We start from the raw sequence: 19,507 nt of genomic DNA on the forward strand, positions 1-19,507 counted from the left end.
AAAGCTACCTCGAATGGAAACCGACCGGCGGGAAGCCTCACGATGCACAACAATGCCGGAAACAGTGGGAGCGACTGAGGAGACAACTCAGCCGATTTGCCGGCCTCCACCAAAAAAAATCTGCTCGGCAACCAGCGGCATGACCTCCGAGGATGTGAAGCTTCTGTCTCACCAGCAGTTCCCCGACAGTGAAAAGAGGTTTGGGGAGTTCAAATATTGGGAGGTTTATCTTGAGGTGGAGAATTCCCCCAAGTTTATGGCGGGTGTTGAAGCTGGGTGGCCGAAGCGGACGAAGATCAACGCATCCGACGACTACAGCAGCAATGTCGGTTCCCACGAACTACCCGAAGCCGAGACAGAGATCGCGACACCTAAATCGTCTTCTCGCCGTCGTTACCCAATTGGGCAAAAGGCCTCGATGCGGCAGGCTAGGGGAAGTGCCAGCAGGTCCCAGGAGGTCCAATCGGAAGCTCCTTCACTGATCACTCCCGAGCTCAGCAATCTCGCCGAACTGCAGATGACGCAGTTCATGATCGAAACAACGAAAAAGTGGCATGCAGCGACGGATCCCATGTACAAGCGGATGTTGAAGGAAGGGATAGACGGTCTGAGGAGACAGTTGAGGCTGCCACCCCTGCCCGATGTTGACACCGCCACCGGCGACGAGGACGAGGACTTTGGCGACGGGGAATGAGACGGGGGTGGGGGGGGCCAATTGTCGAAGCTTCCACTTGTTTTTTTTTTGTTGGTTTAAGTTTTATATTAAAAAAATAATTATGTACTTTTTTTAAAAATAAGTGGTTGCATTTTCTCCGTATTCGTGTCGAAATTTTAATTCCGTATATTGTTTAATTCCGTAAATTGTTTAATTTGGTGAATTTGTAAATTTTTTTATTGCGGGAAGTCCGCGCGGGAAGGGCGAGGGACATCCGCCCCACTGTGCAGTGGGAAGTCCTTATGACGTTGCAGGAGGTGTTTTTGGGAAGTCCGTCGGGAAGGCTATGAGACATCCGTCCCCATTGGAGATTATACTCCCTCCGTCCACAAAAAATAGTGCACATTTACTATTTTTGGCCGCCCACAAAAAATAGAGCACATTCATTTAAGGAAAGTTTTCAATAAATAATAACCCTACACATCATTCCACTAACACTATTTCTCACTTACTTTTTCTCATTCTCACTAACTTTTTTCCCTTCTCTCTTACTTTACCAATTCTACATTAAAACCTGTATCATACACCAATTGCTCTATCTTTTGTGGACGGAGGGAGTAGTATTTTATTATAAAATCAATATATAAAAGTAGAACAACATTTACTAACTTTTTCTACCAACCTTCTTTTATAAAGTCAAACAATTTCTTAAAATCCGAGTAGATTACAAATGAGACAATTAATTGACGGACGCAATTTTGAAATTTGATAATTTTGCAATTTCTTTTTTCTTTTTTCTACATACAGACTTCGACATTGTACTTATAACGAGTTGTATGGAACTTGAACTAATTCAGTTTGCATTTTATAAATTACTATACAAAGTGAATTAAATCACGTTTAGATTCGAGTACCGGTAGTGGTACTAAGCGCATGTTGTTAAACAGAAGTGTCGGGAATGTCAGCCATTTTTAGAGCATCTCCAATGCCGGCTAGCCAACCGGCTAGCCGATTCGCGTCGCTAGCCGGTCGACTAGCCGAACCATTGGAGTAGGCGAGCAGGAAATCGGCCAAATTTTCAGCGTGGGCTAGCCGGTGGCGTGGCGATGGCCGCCATTGTGGCGGCCCGATCGGCCAGCGCCGAATTTCGATTTTTTTTTAAAACCTATATAAACGCGATTTTAGTTTCATTTTCATTTGCACCACTTGTTTTAACGAGTTTTCTCTCTCTCTAACTTTCTGTACAAGAGCATCATCGAGCGATGGATCACAACAACGAGTCCAGTCCAGCGACGAGTGGATCTCAGACTCCCACGGTACCTGTGGGATCTGGATGGGGCCAGATGGGCGGGCAGATGGGCCCAGGGTTTAACGTCCCTTGGAATCAGCTGATGGGGATGATGGCCGGAGCGCCGGGGGGTGGGAACCAGGGAGGGATGCCGTGGGGTATGCCGGGCGGCGGACAGGCCAGCGGCGGGCAGGGGTGGGGAGGTATGCCCCAGATGCAGCAGATGATGATGCAGCAGATGATGCAGCAGCAGATGATGGGTATGCATCCCGGGTTGCAGGGGTCACCGGGGGGGGGGGGGACATGGTCTATCGTCCCTCTCTGGATTTTTTGACGGCTTCATCTCACACGTCGACCCAGGTGGAGACGCAGTTCACTGGCGATGACCTTTTGTCATTACATGACATGGGGATCGATCTCGGGGATCCGGACACTCCCGTTCCAGCGGGGCGGGCCGCGGCGAAGAAGAAAAAGACAAAGGGGAAGGCCAAGGCGGTCGGCGAGTCATCGCAGCCCGCTGTTGACGACACCCCTCCCGGAGGATATGGACGGAGGATGAGTACGCCGGGGTGGCCAGGGGGTGGTTGGAGGTGTGCGATGATCCGCTGGTTGCGAACAACCAGCGGGTCGTCAACATGTGGGCGAAGATTAGAGCTGCCTACAGGAGGCACTGCCCGCACGGGAAGGACTTCAGCGGGGAGGAGGTCTGGAAGGGGTGGGAGCGCATCAGGGCCGCGTTCGGCCGTTTTTCGGCGTTGTACGCCAACGCCCTCCGTCAGCTCACTAGTGGGCAGAATGAGGAGGACGCCCGGAGGATAGCCGAGAGTCAGTTCCCCTTGGCGGGGAAGTACAAGGATTTCCACTTCTGGGAATGCTTTGAGTTGCTGAAGGACTCCGAGAAGTTCCGGGCGGGGTGCGACGCTAGGTGGCCGAAGAAGCAGAGGCTCAACTATTCCGGCGACTACAGCGGCAGAAGCGGCGGATCCCACGACCTCCCCCGGATGCTGAGGAGTTTCCGACCCCACCATCATATGCTCGTCGCCCTCGCCCGGTTGGACAAAAGCGGACGCAACGGGCAGCGAGGGAGGATCCCCCCTATCGCCCCAGGAGGTCGTCTCGCCCCCCCCCCCCCTCCCCCCCACGCGAGTACACCTTCTTCTCGCGTCAAAAAACGCGGGAGCAAATGTACATGGTCTTCCAAGATTGGAGGACCGCCACTGACCCCACGGAGAAGATGTTTCTTCACTCGATGCTCGAGAGCATGCGAGTTGATTTGGATGCCGCGAGGGCACAGATGGGGGGTTCCGACGTGGGCTCAGATACCCCGGGTGGCGGCGGCGCGGACGGTGGCGGCGACGGCGACGACGAGTAGAGAGAGCTCGTGTGTGGAAGCCCTTTTTTTAAAAAAAAAATCATGTATTTTTTTTTTAATCTTTGTACTTTTTTTTAATGAAATGAATTAATTTTCCCGTATCTGTGTCGTAAATTTAATTCTGTAATTTAGTCGTTATTTTAATTCCGTAAATGTAGTATTTTTTGAATTATTTTTATTGCGGATGGCCTAAATCTGATGTGGCGGGTGGATTTTTAGTGCTGCTGACGTGGCAGGGAGAGAGAGTAACTGGCCTATGGCTGGCCTATTTGCATTGGAGATGCTCTTAGTTATCTTTTTGTATAGCAGGCTGCTTTTTGGACTGTGACACAAATTAAGAATCTTTCCACATTATATCCACATTTAATTACCAGTTAGGTTTTACAACACCAAATTTTCCATTCTTAATTTCGAAAAGCAACGAAATAAATTCGAGAAGTAGAGATGAAAATCGTTACAACTTACACAATCGCTTGCTAGATGTAGCCTTTTGTAACACATTTTTTATTTCCATAATTAAGCAACAACAATTAATTAATAAACGTAATTAATCAAGATAGCAATAATGGAGTTAAAAAGGTGCCCTACTTCTCTTTCCCTCCACTATATATCGTTCTTCCTTTTGTAAACTCCACAAAATTATTTCCAATCGACACAATTCAAATCCATCCATTGATAGAAGAGGGGTGGCAAATAGGATTGATCCCAACTCCAAGAAAATCCCTCGTCTCCCCTCCCTCCTCCTCATAGCTCTGCACCCGACGTCGTTTCGAACAAGTGTACATCTGCAACTGCCCATTCATCGCCGAATTCTCATTCACAGAGCTCTCTACATCGCTCCCAAAGCCGCTCGTAACCGAGCTTGTACTGTACAACCCGCAAAGCCTGTTCCCGTCCAAGCCATTGTCGTTGCACTTGACCCCAAAACTCCCTAGTATCATCGCTGGATCGGTCGTGGTCGCCCCGATTTGTGCAGCTTTCTGTAGCAAAGCTGTTGCAGACATCCTTGCGGAAGCTTCGGCTTCGTGGTTGCTACTAATTTGGTTTTGATGAGTGCTGAACAATGATGAGACGGTTGCTTCTTTGTGATTGGGGATATTTGGGGAGGTGTGGGTGGTATCCCAATTTAGGTTGTAGAATGTGGATGGTGGGAGGCTGGAGAAGGATGGGTTGGCGAATGGTGGATGGTGGTCTTGGGTTGAGTGAGTGAGTTCGTGGATCGGATCGAGGGTTTGGTCGTTGATGGGCTTGAAGATGGAGGGGAAGTGTTGGGGCATGCCTAGGAAATGATAGTTAATGTGGTTTGGCGCATGTGTTGCAGCTGTGACTCTTGCGGTTTCTTGGGCTAGTGCATCGCAAAATGCACGGTGGGTGATGAAGCTGTCTCTCCTGAGAGATAGAGAGAGATTAATTAGTTCAATTGTGACGATGAATGTAGATGCACTTTCACGGATTCCTCTATCTTGGAGTTATCTGATCTAAAATAGCCTAAATTTAGTGTTTATCATATTTTTCTTTATGTATATTCCCTACAAGACTACCCCATATATCATTGTAACATGTAATGGTATTTGTGATAATTAGAAAACTAGAAATGAAACCATCACCCTAAGACCTTAAACTCAATTACCTCCTTGCAGAAGACCGGCAGAGCTACCTGTGCAGGCAGACCAAGATGTATCCATTTTAATGAACTCATAAAAATTATAACTAAAAAAAATTCTCAATTGGGGTTTGATGAAACCTAATCGAATTTAATTAGGAGAGATGCACTTTACATCTAGATGCCATATTGTTTTGGCCGAACTAGACTACCCTATCCAGTTTTGGAGATGTACAACTCTCTCTCACACCCTTGTAGTCTAGCAAGCTCTAATCAAAGGTCAAACCAAAAAATATCGTTATTGAGATTTGAGAGCTTACTATACCACATGAATTATAATCTCAAACACACACATACATGTATAGGGGAAAGAAAGAAACCTTGAGAAAATGGTGCCGCAGTCACACTTATATTCCCTGGTTCCACAAGTCTTAGCGTGAGCCTTCCAATCAGACTGCACCGCGTAGCGCTTGGCACACTTGTCGCACTTCCACTTCTTCTCCCCGTGCTTCCGGCAGAAGTGCTTCTTGATCCCAGTAAGGTCTCCAAGAGCCCGGGACGGGTGGTGGTGGACGCAGGCCTTCTCGGGGCACACATACACCCGCTTCCTCACCTCCTTGCTCGACCTCTGCTTCAGCTTCCACGGCAGATTATGCCCTCTTCTGTGCAGCTGCAGATTCTGATCCCTTTGGAAACCCTTCCCGCATACCTCGCACACGAATCTGTTGGTCGCCATCAGCGTCTTCGGCGACAGCGCTATCACCTCCGCCTCAGGATCTGCACACATACATATATTATTCCCATTCAAGAATTAATATTCCCATAAAGAAATTGATTTTTGTTAATTACTTACCTGGGGTGCCTGGCAGATTTCTCTTCTTCTTTGGTGGGGGACTGGATCCACTTGTTAATGGGTTTTGACTGGAAATGGTGGATTCGTTATCTGTCATCTTCTCTTACAAGGACCTTTTTTTAGAGAGAGAGAGAGGGAGAAAATATCTAATACTATGTGTTTTCAGTGAAGATGATGAGTAATGGAAGGTTTTGTGTTAAGCAAAGCATTAAAAGGAGGTTATGAGTGCTAAATTATGAAGTTTTTCAATCCCATTAAGTAGCTAAAGGGGAGCCATATGGCCAATCTCTCTCATACCTCGGATATACAAATATTTTAACAGCTTGCTGTCGGAATAGAATAAAATACTTGTATACTTGAAATGAAAGTGGGAGGTGGGTTGTGGGACTACAAAGGTTTATGATGACACATATGATGAGGGAAAAGTTGAACTATACACCTTTCTGATTGGAATCATTATCCTATAATTGTTTTCCATTTTTTGCACTATACTAACCTTTAACAAACATGAATTCGAGTAATTCTTGTCTCAGTATTTAGTTTGTGTTCATTTTTCTAATGAACATTAAAGAGGCCTAACTAGTAAGAACATTTTAGTAGACCTAGCTAAATGTTTAATTTTACATTTTCTTCAACTCAACCAGCAAAGAATTATAAGAAAAAACATACGAAAAAAGCTATACTTCAACTAAAAGTAATATGCATTGACTAGCAGCTTAAATTCACCAAGAAAAAGTTGGCCCAGTTAAAGACACATCATGGAAAAGAAAAAGAAAAAACACGTGAGATGCAAATTAATTTCAAGAATTTTCGAAAACAAAATTGAAATTATAACCTTGACCTACCAACTGTGACTTCCAAAGTAAATGACAAGAAAATAATCATATATGAAAGGGTATAATAATCGACCTAATTTTTGTGTGATAGTCTCAGACCCCATTTTTCCATCACTGATTTTCAAATTATTTATCTTGCATAATCATCTCTATCTCTCACGATTGTAAACAATATTTTGGACTCAACATAAAATTTTTGGCTCTGTCACTGGTGATAGGTAACGGTGGAAAGATCTGAATAGGCCGTTAAACAAAATTTGAGGGAAAAAGGTTTATACACTTGACCATTTGTTGATACCAAGGCTCTATGTTGAAGGAGTAGAATCAAGAATGACTTGGTGTTGGATGAAATGATTCTTCCTATTTCTTTCCTTTTGTGCTTTTCCTAAAGTTGATAAAGCAATCTTTTTTGAAAAGAGATCTGTTAGGATTCAAGTTATAACTTTCTCATCTCCACATACATTGATTTCATTTAATTTCTTGAATTGCAATTTTACCTAATTCATAAATTTGTATAGCATGCGATGTATCTCAACAACATACTTAAATCTGAGTATTGCTTTATAGTGTACGGCCTAATTCTAAATCTTTAAGAACTTTTACATTAAAAGCGTATAAAGGATATTCATTGATACAATATTGTTGTTCAGACAAACGAATGCACGACGAGATCGATCATAATTCTTGCACTCTCGCAGCAAATTTAGCGCATCAAGGGAAAGGGGTGGTGTACAATATTTTTTTTTTACTAAATCAAAGTGGATGTTCGACTATTAACTATGGAGAATGAAATATAGTGTTGTACTAGAGTAATTAATGTGATCAAGAGCACTAGCATAATCTTGCATGCACTCTTTTTCTAATTTTGCTCTTGAAAGACTTTGTCATTGTTGTAGATTGTAAATTAAAACTCAAGGCATCTTTTTATAAATTACTCCCTCCGTCCGCCATTAGGAGTCCCATTTATGAGCGGCACGGGTTTTAAGAAATGTTAAAAAAAGTGCGTGAAAAAAAGTTAGTGGAATATGGGTCCCACTTGTATATATTAGTTTTAAATAAACTATGAGTGGAATGAGTTAGTGGAAGGTGGGACCCTATTACCATTTATGGTAAAAGTGAACCGGGACTCTTATTCGCGGACGGAGGGAGTATATAATATTTCAAACCATTTATAGTTAAAAGAGAAAAGTATGCATTGACTGGAGATAAAAGGTGGCCCAGAATCAGATTTTACTAAAGGTGATTAATTTATTTAAAGTAGAAACAGTACTAAAAATATGTTTAATTAAGCGAGGGGCAACTGACAAAGGCAGTGAATTTTTTGGAGTGTGAGTGGTCGTCTCCTTGTGGGCTGACTTTTCCTGCCAACACTTAATCATAATGTAATGATGTCTTTCTTTACAATTTAATCTTTGGAGTTTAGCTATTGAACTTTGGCGACTACAGAATATTCTTGCCCCTCCCCATAGGCTTCAACTTACTATGTCCACTTTTTCTCTAATTAAACCTAATTTTATTTCATAAAGGTAAATATTGGTATGATTTTCAAGATGAACTATAATTTCCTTTTTTATGGAAAATTATTGAAATCTATTACCGGACATTTTTTTTTGTATTTCAAAGTTTACAACGATATATTGTCAAGAATATCATGACGTGCTTGCCGTAAATAGAGTTTTGATAATGTTACCATATCAAATTCACAACGGTAATTTAACTTTAAAGGTAGTGAAATTGTGTGGTGGTCTGTCTATAAAGACTATATATACTTGTAGGAACTCAAAAAGGTGCAAAAATAGTTTGTATGCTTTTGTGTGTATCGTAGTTGGTTTGAGTAAAAGTGAATTGTTATCATCAAGGGTATGTTTGTTTCTTTATTTGTCTTTTACCTAAACTCTAATATTGATATTACATGGATATTTTGAATCCTGGGAAATATTTTATACGTACTAATTAAGGATCTTGGACTTTGAGAGTATTTTCTAGTTTCAAGGATTGAATTTTGTCTCCAACTCTGTATTCATCACCTGCTGCATGCCTTGAATACTTCATTTCAAATTTCAAAGTGGGATTCACTCTCTTCTCTTTATTTCTCTCTTAATAATTGTATGTTTGTAGTTATTAGAAATGCCAAGAATTTTTGGAATGGAATATTTGTCTTATAAAAGTTTTCAAACTCAAACGGAATGTGCTGTTTATGCCCAATTCATTTAATTTATAAACTTATGGAGCTATTCATAGGGGCTACCAAGTATAGCTTAATCAAATTGCTATCAAATTTCTATATAAAGTGATTATAATTGGTGGTATTGTGAGTTATTAAAAGAATATCATTTTAGAGATATTTTTACATAAAGTAATTGTACATAATTGTGATAATAAGGATATTAATGTAGCAATTGTAGTATGGTAGCTAGTATGCAGAAAAGTAATTAAGTGTACGTTTTAATAGTGACGAAAAAAGAAAAGAAAAATGTGCATACATTTATGGGATGAAAGATAGTAAGTAGTATATGACATTTTATTTCAAATTTTAATTATATCACTAACTATTTTTTTTCTAACTTTGAAGAAATTCAGTGTTTGATACTAGTAGAATACAAATCTATACCTACAAATGTACTGAAAATTTAGATTTATATAGTAACTTTTTAATCACGATGTAGCCAATTCGACCTCCCATTTACATATACTCCTACTAATTATTTTTAATAAAACGGACTTTGAAAATAGAACGAAATTTTTGTATACATAACAGTTTCCCATTTGTCATTTGATATGGAATCTAATATAAAAATCCGTATGCTTCATTATCAAAAGAGTAAGGAATCGTCGCCTTTGGAGAAATCGTATCTCATGCTATTGCTTGTCTCGCATCTCTAGTTGCATATGTTATGTGGATCATAAATTAAGTACACCGATTGTCAAATGTGAAACGATTTTTATGAAGCTTACTTTGTTTACTAATTCTGTCAATTAAGAGGATGTTCGGTTTAAAAAGTATAACTCATGAATATATGTATTATGTATGTTTGGTTCATAAGATTAAATCTCACAACTTAATCCTGAATAAATAATTTTAACATAATTAGTCATAGTAACCGAACGATACCTAATTCAATCAACACTCCATTAGTCTATGTAATATTTTACTGGAGTACTAATAACATTGTACTATAAATTAGTACTCTATCGTCCACACAAAAAGTCTTATATTTATGCATGGTATTAATTTTAATGCACAATTTGTAAAATATGAGAAGAAGAAAAAAAAATAGATAAAATAGGACATAGAACAAAAAAATATGATGAAAAAGTTTTTAAAATAAGAAATTGGACTAAATTTGGTAGACATACGAAAATGGAAAAAATAAGACTCCCTCTGTCCCACGTTACTTGAAGCGTTTCTTTTCGGCACGAGATTTAAGAAAGTTGTGTTTAGTGAGTTAAATAAAGTAGAGAAAAGAATAAAGTAAGAGAAAGAAGAGAGAGTAAAGTAAAAAAATAAAATAAAAAGATATGATTAAATATTTTATTTTTCGTTAAAAAATGACTTAAGTAACTTGGGATAACCCAACATGGAATACATATTCAAGTAACTTGTCACGATTGTTTTTTGTTAATCCCGGTCTGTATAGTTGGCCGTAAACCGTAATTCATAATCATTTTACTGTGATGGATTATCATTTAGGAAATAGAGAATGCGAAGGAAAGTGTAAGAAAAAGGCTATATTGTTCATGGACTAAAATGTGTTGAAACATTCAAAGAAAAGGGTCCACCTCCCACCAAAATTGACACTAATTTAATCAAGAAACCCAATTCATAATTTTGATGTTGATATATTTGTTAAATATAAATAAAAGGCAATATCGACGCATAGCACATTATCTGATAATATTCCATCTGTCCCGTACTTATATATTTAACTTTAGAACATGTTTCAATTTTATTTTATATATTTCAGTTGCTTGACTAAAAAGAGCAAAACTAAAGGCATCGCTAAGAATATTAGTACATAGAACAATTTAAGGGTATGCATAGCTATGCATAGAATTTCCTAAAAAGAATATGATTGTAAAAAACTAATGTTAATGGTATCAATAATTACACTACTATCTGTTTGAAAATCAATATTTTACTCAAAATGCTAAATCAGACTCTGGTTAGTGGTGTTTGGGCTCTCTGAATTTCAAGTAAAAATGCATCGAGGTTTAAAGATATAAATAAGTTTTTTAAAATAAAACAATCCATAGTTTCTACTTAAACTAGTATTATTGTTTCATGAGTTGGTTTACAGTTTACACCACCGAATTAGTTCAGTTGTTAAAAATTCGCATATCAAGAAAGTCAAAAAAAAAATTATGATAAAGAGCGTCCACCGTGGCTCTTGGACTAAAAATTGGACACCTCATGCCACGTCATCATGACTAGAAACTATCTATCACATCACTAGGACACTCAATTACTCAATAGTGGACTAGAAACTAGACTAGCACTAGGACTAGCCACAATAAACAAAATAACAAATTCATATTATAAATTACAATCACGCAAATACGGAATTAAATTTACGATACAGATACGGAAAAATGCAATCATTTTATTTAAATTAAAAAAAAGTACATCCTAAAAAAAGTACATAATTAAAAAAAATACATAAAAAAATCCTCCTACTTCCACACACTCGGACCCAGTCGCCGCACGCCATTCACATATGAGTTTCGAAAATTTAAAAAAAAATAAAAATAAAAATTAATTCTAGTCGGTCGCTCGCCGATTTCGAGCCTGCAATGGCGGCTAGCGCATCGGCCAGCTGATCGCTAGCGCCCGCGAATCGGCTAGCCTAATTTTTCTCGCCGGCCGCAATGGAGGCTAGCGAATAGGCTAGCCTCCATTGCAGATGCTCTAATGAAAAAGTATTAGACTACTTCTTCCGTTATTGAATAACTGTCCACTTTGATTCTTGAACGAGTTTAAGAAATGTAAACAAAAGTGGATTGAAAAAATTAGTGGAATATTAGTCTTATTTTAATACTTTATTTATATATTAATATAACTTGAGTGGAATGAGTCAGTGGAATGTGAAACTTATTTATCAAAATAGTAACAAAATTGGGGTGACTAGCTAGTATTATTGCTAAAATTTTGAATACAAATCTAAGTTGGCAACATAAAAGCATTAGTTCCTTTTTTGACAATTATTGTGGTCAAATATAGCCCCAATTTCTTAAAGGATTCCACTATAAAATTATTTCAAGTGGCCCTTCATCTAGGCTATAATGGCACGCTCGGCATTAGATATCACTAAAATTTTCAACATTTTAATTTTGTTTTTAATTCATGGAACCTGCGTTAAATAATGGGGCGGTCGATAATAATAATATGGATTTCATACTAACTAATCAATATTTTTCAAACAAAAAATATCCATCTCCATATAAAAGAACTGATTAATTACTCTTCGCTTCATCTTAAAGATTAAGAAACTTATTCGTGAAAATTAGATTCAGATACCAATTAAAAATCTAAAAAAAATTACTGCAAGTCCAACACATATAATTCTGATTGAATAGTTAAAATTTCAATGAATCATGAATATATGTCGCTCCCAACTCCCAAACTATGATCTTCATGTGTAAAGGGTACCACAATCTAAAATAAAATTTCTCAAACATTCATTTCGATTGCATTTATCTATATTTATGTATTCAATAAGCCATAATGACACAAGGTGTGCAATGACTAACAATTCAAACTCCTTAATATAGCAAAAAAAAAATAAAAATAAAAAATAAAAAAAAACACCCTTAATATAGCTCTTTTTTTTATCTATAGGAAGTTAGAAACTAAATTATTAATTTGAATTTGAACTTCTGGACCAATAGTTTGGGCTATAATATTTATATGGGTCTTAACTTCAGAGTTACATTATTTTAGAGTTACATTATTTTAGCCTGTATATAATTTGTGTGCTCTAACAAAATTTATACAGTACTACTACTTACTGGAAAAGACTTGGTACTCCCTCCGTCCCAAGGAAGATGACTCTTCCTCAGACGCCATGAGAATTTATGCAATTTTATTTTGTGTTTAAAGATGAGAGATTAAAGTAAAAGAGAGAGAATAAAGTAGAAAAAAAAGTGTTTTCATTTTTAGTTATGAGTCATCTTAATTGAGACAAATCCAAAAAAAAAAGAGGGTCATTTTTAATGGGACGGAGGGAGTAATAAATACAACCCTTTGCGGCCGAATTCAAGAATTCATAATTTACTAATGCTATGTTTCACAATTCACAATTGAAGATTAAATTTAGCTAAAGGCATCCTCGTTTTCCTTGCTATTGCGAAAACAAAATATTTTCTCATTTTATACTGCAATTATTATTAAAATCCTACAGTGCCTAACTTTAAAACATATATTGCTCTCTCTTTATTTTCCTTTTTCAAATATTCCAAATATATTGACTTGTTTCCAATAAAAAAATTTAAGACATCTGCCAATGTAGCCAGGTTATAGATAGGAGGGACAAATGCCCTCACTCGAATTTTGCATGCATGTAAAATTTTTCACTGAATGTCCCTTTTCAAAAATTATAAAATATAATCATATATTTTTCTACCCCAAAACGATTTCCTGTCCCGAATCTAATTATAGCTTCCTAATTTTCTGATTATTTTTCTGTATACATTACGAGTTTATTTTAAAAAATTTCATGTTCAATTATTTTTCAGAGACAAATAGATTGAAATAAAAAAACCCACAAATCACAGTGGACTCAAATTTGAGATATTTGGGCTAGAGCATTAATCATGGTACCATAATTGCCAGCTCATATTTTTCAAAGTAATTTTGTATGATTATATCTGTACGAAAAAATCATAACTAGTTTGTTATTGCAGTACACTACACAGTGTGAGACGATCCCACCGTTATAGTACATGTCAAAATCTAAATTCCTGTGTTGAATACGAAATGAATAGTAATTTCTAGTATTTGGGGATGAGTATGGATTAAATTAGTCACATTCAAATATTCAATATTGTCCCATCACACGAGATAAACATTACGTGGAATACTATTTTTCCACGAGAAATTAATTAGGTTAGGCCCACTGCAAATCGAATATTTTGAAATCTCAGCATCATGTTAATAACGTTCTCGATGAGTAAAACTAAAATTCTCACGAACAGCATACCAAAAATAAATCAACTGAAATAAAAATCAAAGTGAGGAAATACTACTATATTAGTAGTAAATTCCAATTAAACAAAAAATGAAACGATATGACAATCACAACCACAAGGCCCCAGCCTGCTTGAGCAACGGAGTCAACTCGCCCGTGATGTGACTCGCCATGATCCGATCCAACCCACCGAGCCACCGCCCTCCCACGAACACCACCGGCAGCTCCGCAGCCCTGAGCTCGGCGAGCACGTCGTCCTCGCACTTGTCGTCCACCTCGAAGGCAGCCGGGTTGGCCCCGAGGCCCTGGAGCAGGCGCTTCGCCACGTGGCTCATGCAGCAGCCCCTCCTCCCCACCACCACCACCGCGCTCTCCGCCACCATTCTCCTCACCTCGTCCCTCCGGAGGAATCTGACGCTGTTCTCCGCGTTTAAGGATGTCGGAATCTTGATCGCCTCTTGCATACTCAGACTGAGTAGTACTATCCTTTTATTTTATAAGTTTGGCTTATTGGTGAGTATATTGTTATATATATATTGAGTGAGACTGAGAGGGTGATGGGGTTTAATTTGAGTTTGTTAGAGACTTAGAGAGGAGTGGAACGTGAAAAGGGCGGTTGCACGTTTGTTAAGCGTCATAAATGTTGAGGGTTATGTAAAGAGTGACGTCACATCCCTTGTTTTGATGAAAGGTTGCAAAATTGTGTTACGACACCACCACATCTTTTTCTTCACTAAATGGCGTCACTCCCTACATAATTATGCGTAGTCGGTGCCCGCATTTTACTTTGGGGGTCAAACCAAATAGCCGACTTCAGCGAGAATAAAGGTGGCTTACTTACTCCTTTCATTACACCACTCACAAGTGGGAATTTTAGGGCCACTTTTTACATTCAACAATACAAATTCAATCTATAAACTACTTTTTTTAAACTATATTCGTCATTTAAAATGACAATTTACAAGATGAACTTTACATGAAAAAATTTCTTATGCGTACTTTCTTGCATAAAAAAATAACTTTACATTTGGCGTGATGAACGCTTACGTGTTATTCTGATAATATATGGATGTCTACGTGTGTTTTTTATATTCTAGCTGTCACATTTCCAAAAATGGTAATTTTTGGTGATGGATGTATTAAGATTGGAAATAAACCTAGTAAAATGTTTATAAGTCAGAAAAAGTTAAGAGAAAAACAGTGATATATTTAACACAAATAATATAAATAGATAATTTTTTAATCACCACGTAAGAAAGACCTTCCTGCCAAAATTAAGGTATTCAATTACTCCCTCCGTCCACAAAAAATAGATCATATTTGCCACTTTTGGTTGTTCACGAAAAATAGACCAAGTCTAAAAAAGGACCTCACATTTGCTACCTAAAACAATTAAACACTACTAATAACATGGACTCCACATTCTACTACTTCTCTCTTACTTTTTTCTCTTCTCTCTTATTTTATCAATTCCACACTAAAACTATCACAGTGTGGTCTATTTTTCGTGGACAGAATCAGTGTTATTTTGCTAATTTAAAGTGCGGGATAAAAATCATTTATATAATTATTCCTTATAAAAAAAAATGGCGGAAAACATTTCTATATTTTTTGTTATTAATAGTACCTACTGTGAAAGCACGGGAATGGTTCATACAAAATTACAAAATAAACAAGTGTAAGTATTTTCGAGGCTAATAAATAATAATCGGGCGTAGTAATTCAGGAAAACGCAGTAGGTTTACATTCACTGCTAAAACTGAATGTGGGATTAATGAATAGAAGATCAATTTATAAGAATTACAACGTCACCTACTCTTATTTAATTAAAATAAAGGCATAGTACGTTTAATCTGACAAGAGTAAGTGACTTCAGAATTGGTGATGCAATTAATAACGACAATTCATGCATGTAATACTACATAATTTTAAATAAGATTACCCCCATCACTTCTATATTTGGGGGTGGTCCAAAATTAAAATGACGCACAATTTGCGCATTAAAAACCATGCCCATGCCCACACTCCATATCGACTAGTGAAAGTTTATAACAACAAATTCTTAAATTGGGGTTTATTAACAGTTTGATGTGAATTTTTTTAATCTGAAATTGTTGTACTATTGAATGTTTTCTTCGTTAAGAAACTCAAAAGCAAAAGAATGAGATAAACATAAAGATTAACTTTCACTTCTCATTCTTTACCTAATTCTCTACAGACTCCAGTTACTAAGATATTAACTCACAATTAATTACTTTCCGATATGTTAGGTAATATACGTGTCTATTTATTAAGTGGTATGTGACAACACAAGATTGAATGCTCCCTCAAATATGCCATTTCATCTATAACGTTCCTATCATTCTTAAATATTCTAAGTATTTTATATATTTATAATAGGGGTTGTTCGGTTTGCAAGATTGTATATCAAGATTAAATATGTAATGTATTTGGTTCATGAGATTGAATCTCATACTTCAATAATCTTAGATGGATAATCATGTGATAATAACTTATAGCCAACCCCTTCCAACTAAAATAATCTCACAACTTTATCCTATATTGTACCTTGGTAGGAGTACTATTTTATCTAGGAAATCGAACACCACCGATAAGTACAAACTTTAGTACTATAACTTATTTATATCAAATTTGATGTCACAGTTGCTCTGATACTACTATAACTATTTATTTCTATTCAAATTTAACATGTTGTCACGAACGCACGTTGTTAAGGATGACAAAGTTTTAAAAAACAAGACTTAGCAAGGGATATAAGAAGAGGGAAATGGGAAGGGGAGTTGTCAATGAACGAATATTCACTTTAAAACCAATGATGAAAAATTCGTAGTAGCCGGCACTTGATCAAAAAAATCGAATGAGATTAGTTGATATCATGAAATATTGATCAGAGTTATGAAATAACGATAAAACGTAGACTAGAATCATACGGTTGCTTGTACGGAGGCTTGCATCTCCGAGAATCTTCACTTAAAACAAAGGGGAAAATTACTAAAACTCTATTCAATTAATAAATTTTAGCATACTTAAATAGATAGACATTACATAAAACAAAAATATTTATGGAAAGACAATAACTTGAAAAGAAATTTGAGTTCAAGTTTTATAAAGTTAAGGAATTTCAGTCATTTAAATGAGCATCCATATTTATCGTGTTGGATTTAAAATGTGGTTACTTGGAAGTTGTCATTCTCAAAGTGGATGTTGTTGGAATAAAGAGCTTGATATGTATTTTAGGTCCAACAAGTTTCCTATCCCGGCTGGGTTTTGTTTCATATTTTGACTAGGATTATAACTCTCATATTGTTTATATACTCTATATAGCTTCAAAAAAGTATGTAATGAAATCATTTACTTGGCATTAACGCTATAAACATTGTATCACATTAGGTAAATATTTCTTGTTTTTTATTCTATATATGTTTGTGATTATCTGTATTTTATTCTAACAAACTTTTTAATAAAAAATCATTTTTTTTAATCTATATATACAATTTTCAATTAAATATAATTTCTATTACTATCATCGACCCCAACATAAACTAATAAAAATTTAATTAAAAACTAATGAAAATTGACTCATTTCGGGCCAAGCTTATAGTACTTGGTTTAAATTTGGGTCAACTTTATCGGATTATGGGCTATTTGGTTTAGGTTAATTAAAATTGTGATATTCTCTAAGCCATAAATTTTTAATCGTAATTATATAAAAAATGTCGGACTATTTGGGTCAACCTGCAGATTCAAGTGGAATTGATATCTCTCATGACCACCGTATTTGTTTAATCTGATAATGTTATATTATTGTGTCGTATACATCATCTACATTAGTATTAATGATGAATATGAAATGGAAAATAATCCATTTAGAAAAGGGAAAAATCAAATTCTATAAGGGTTTGGTGATTAATTTTCACACAAACTTGTAGTATCAACATTATGATTTTAACATGGGTTTAACATAATTACCATGAATATTAATTAATCTCTTCATTTTTTTTTCTTACTGATCAGTTGACACACGAAACGAAATACTAACATGAATCACAAATAGTGAGACTAATTACATCAATTAAAATTTGGCGACAGCAGCTCATTCCAAATAATTAGTAAAGTACAAAATATTACACTCAAACTATAACTAGAAGATTTTTTTTTGGAATTATTAATTGATTGTGGTCCTAGAAAAATTAAATGGCAGTTTCAATTCCACCACGCATCCATGTGCAATGCAACTCCTAGTTGTGACACTGACAACTGATCATCAAAATGCACCCTACAATTGGTTTTTCTTGCGCACCATAAGTAAAGTTTGTTCAATTGGAATTGACTTCTTTCAAGATAAGTTAGTAGATATGTTTATAAGTTGAACAAAGAATAAAATTTAAAAAAATGAACTCCATATATGATATATGTATGGAGTTTTAAGAATTGAACAATCATTTCATACATCAAAATTTGAACTTAATTTGTTACAATTATATCTTAATAAATGAGATATTAGAGATTTGAATATATACTGCTATTAATGTTGTTGATAATTCTAGCTTATGATTTTGATTTTCGGTGGATGACGTTTTAGTCAGCACTCCAAACCAAAACTAAGATGTTTCTGGGGCTGGACACATTTTATTCACTTTTACATTCAGCATTTTCAAATACTACACGTATAAATGAAAATATACTGTATGAGTTTATTATTGCTTTGTAAACTATTATTAAAAAATATAATATTAAGATAGTAAATAATTACCTCTATATGCTATTATTGATAGAAATCAATACTAGTATTCCTTATTTAAACCAACTAATGATAGGATTAGAGACGCGATATTTAAAGTGGATTCAGTTATTTCTTTGCACTAAGAGGGAAGACCATCATGTATCATAAATATGCAGCTTATGCAAGGAAGATAAAATGGTGCGGACGATGCGGATTTACTGAACGCCGACGTTCAAACTGTTCTAACAACTTTGCCTAACCATAATGACGAGTTCGGTAAAATGCATATAAAATTGAAAAATAAAGTACTTACAAGTAGGGATGTCAATATAGCCCGAAACCCGCGGGTTGACCTGAATAACCCGATAAAATCATGAGTTAGGGCTGGAAAATCGCAACCCAAATGCAGAATTGGGCTACACGGGCTGACCCGTTCGGGTCAGCGGGTTATGCGGGCTGGCCCGGGTGGATTGCGGGTTAGCCCATGGGTTGAGCATTTAAAATAAAAATAAATTAAAATTTTGGGTCATGTACTTGTATAAAGTATATATGGTAATTACAATGTTAAAAGCAACATTGATATGAAGTATATATATATATATATATAGGTTTGTGTTAAAATGACAACCACCCTTAAAATGACAACGTGACAACGCTTATACAGCAATATTATAAAAGCTACACAGCAATATCCAACACGTTAGACAGCAATCTAACGTGTTGGATATTGTTGTTCAAGAAAAATTGCTGTTTAAAGACCACAAAATTGCTGCCCGTCTTTTTTGGTTTTTTTTTTTTTTTTTTGCCACGTGGCAGCTTATTATTCGTCCATGTGTACAAATGATTGGCTAGAAATGGTGGTATTGTGTTATTTTAAGGGGTGGTGGCACCCTAACATGCCCCTATATATATATGGGGATGTATTCATATCCTTTTTCTAATTATTGTTCTTTTTTCTTCTAAATCCTAGCC

The 19,507-nt window shown here is 36.5% G+C and overlaps 2 protein-coding genes across 2 annotated transcripts; both read right to left on the reverse strand.

Moving 5' to 3' along the window:
- Window positions 1-3,803: 3,803 nt before the first annotated feature.
- LOC125191709 (zinc finger protein MAGPIE-like) lies at window positions 3,804-6,087 on the reverse strand. The gene is made up of 3 exons (XM_048089116.2): window positions 5,772-6,087; window positions 5,299-5,695; window positions 3,804-4,704 (listed from the first exon to the last, which is right to left on the reverse strand). Exons 1-3 carry the CDS (start codon window positions 5,866-5,868, stop codon window positions 3,975-3,977), a joined length of 1,224 nt encoding a protein of 407 aa, XP_047945073.1. The 5' UTR covers window positions 5,869-6,087; the 3' UTR covers window positions 3,804-3,974.
- A 7,713-nt stretch (window positions 6,088-13,800) lies between these two features.
- Window positions 13,801-14,396, reverse strand: LOC125191710 (glutaredoxin-C9-like). The gene has a single exon (XM_048089117.2). It carries the CDS (start codon window positions 14,253-14,255, stop codon window positions 13,899-13,901), a length of 357 nt encoding a protein of 118 aa, XP_047945074.1. The 5' UTR covers window positions 14,256-14,396; the 3' UTR covers window positions 13,801-13,898.
- Between the last annotated feature and the right edge of the window lie 5,111 nt (window positions 14,397-19,507).

The sequence above is a fragment of the Salvia hispanica genome, chromosome 4, assembly GCF_029641045.1.
Source record: "Salvia hispanica isolate PSC_SH4W2 chromosome 4, Shi_PSC_v1, whole genome shotgun sequence".
Taxonomy (NCBI): Eukaryota; Viridiplantae; Streptophyta; class Magnoliopsida; order Lamiales; family Lamiaceae; genus Salvia; species Salvia hispanica.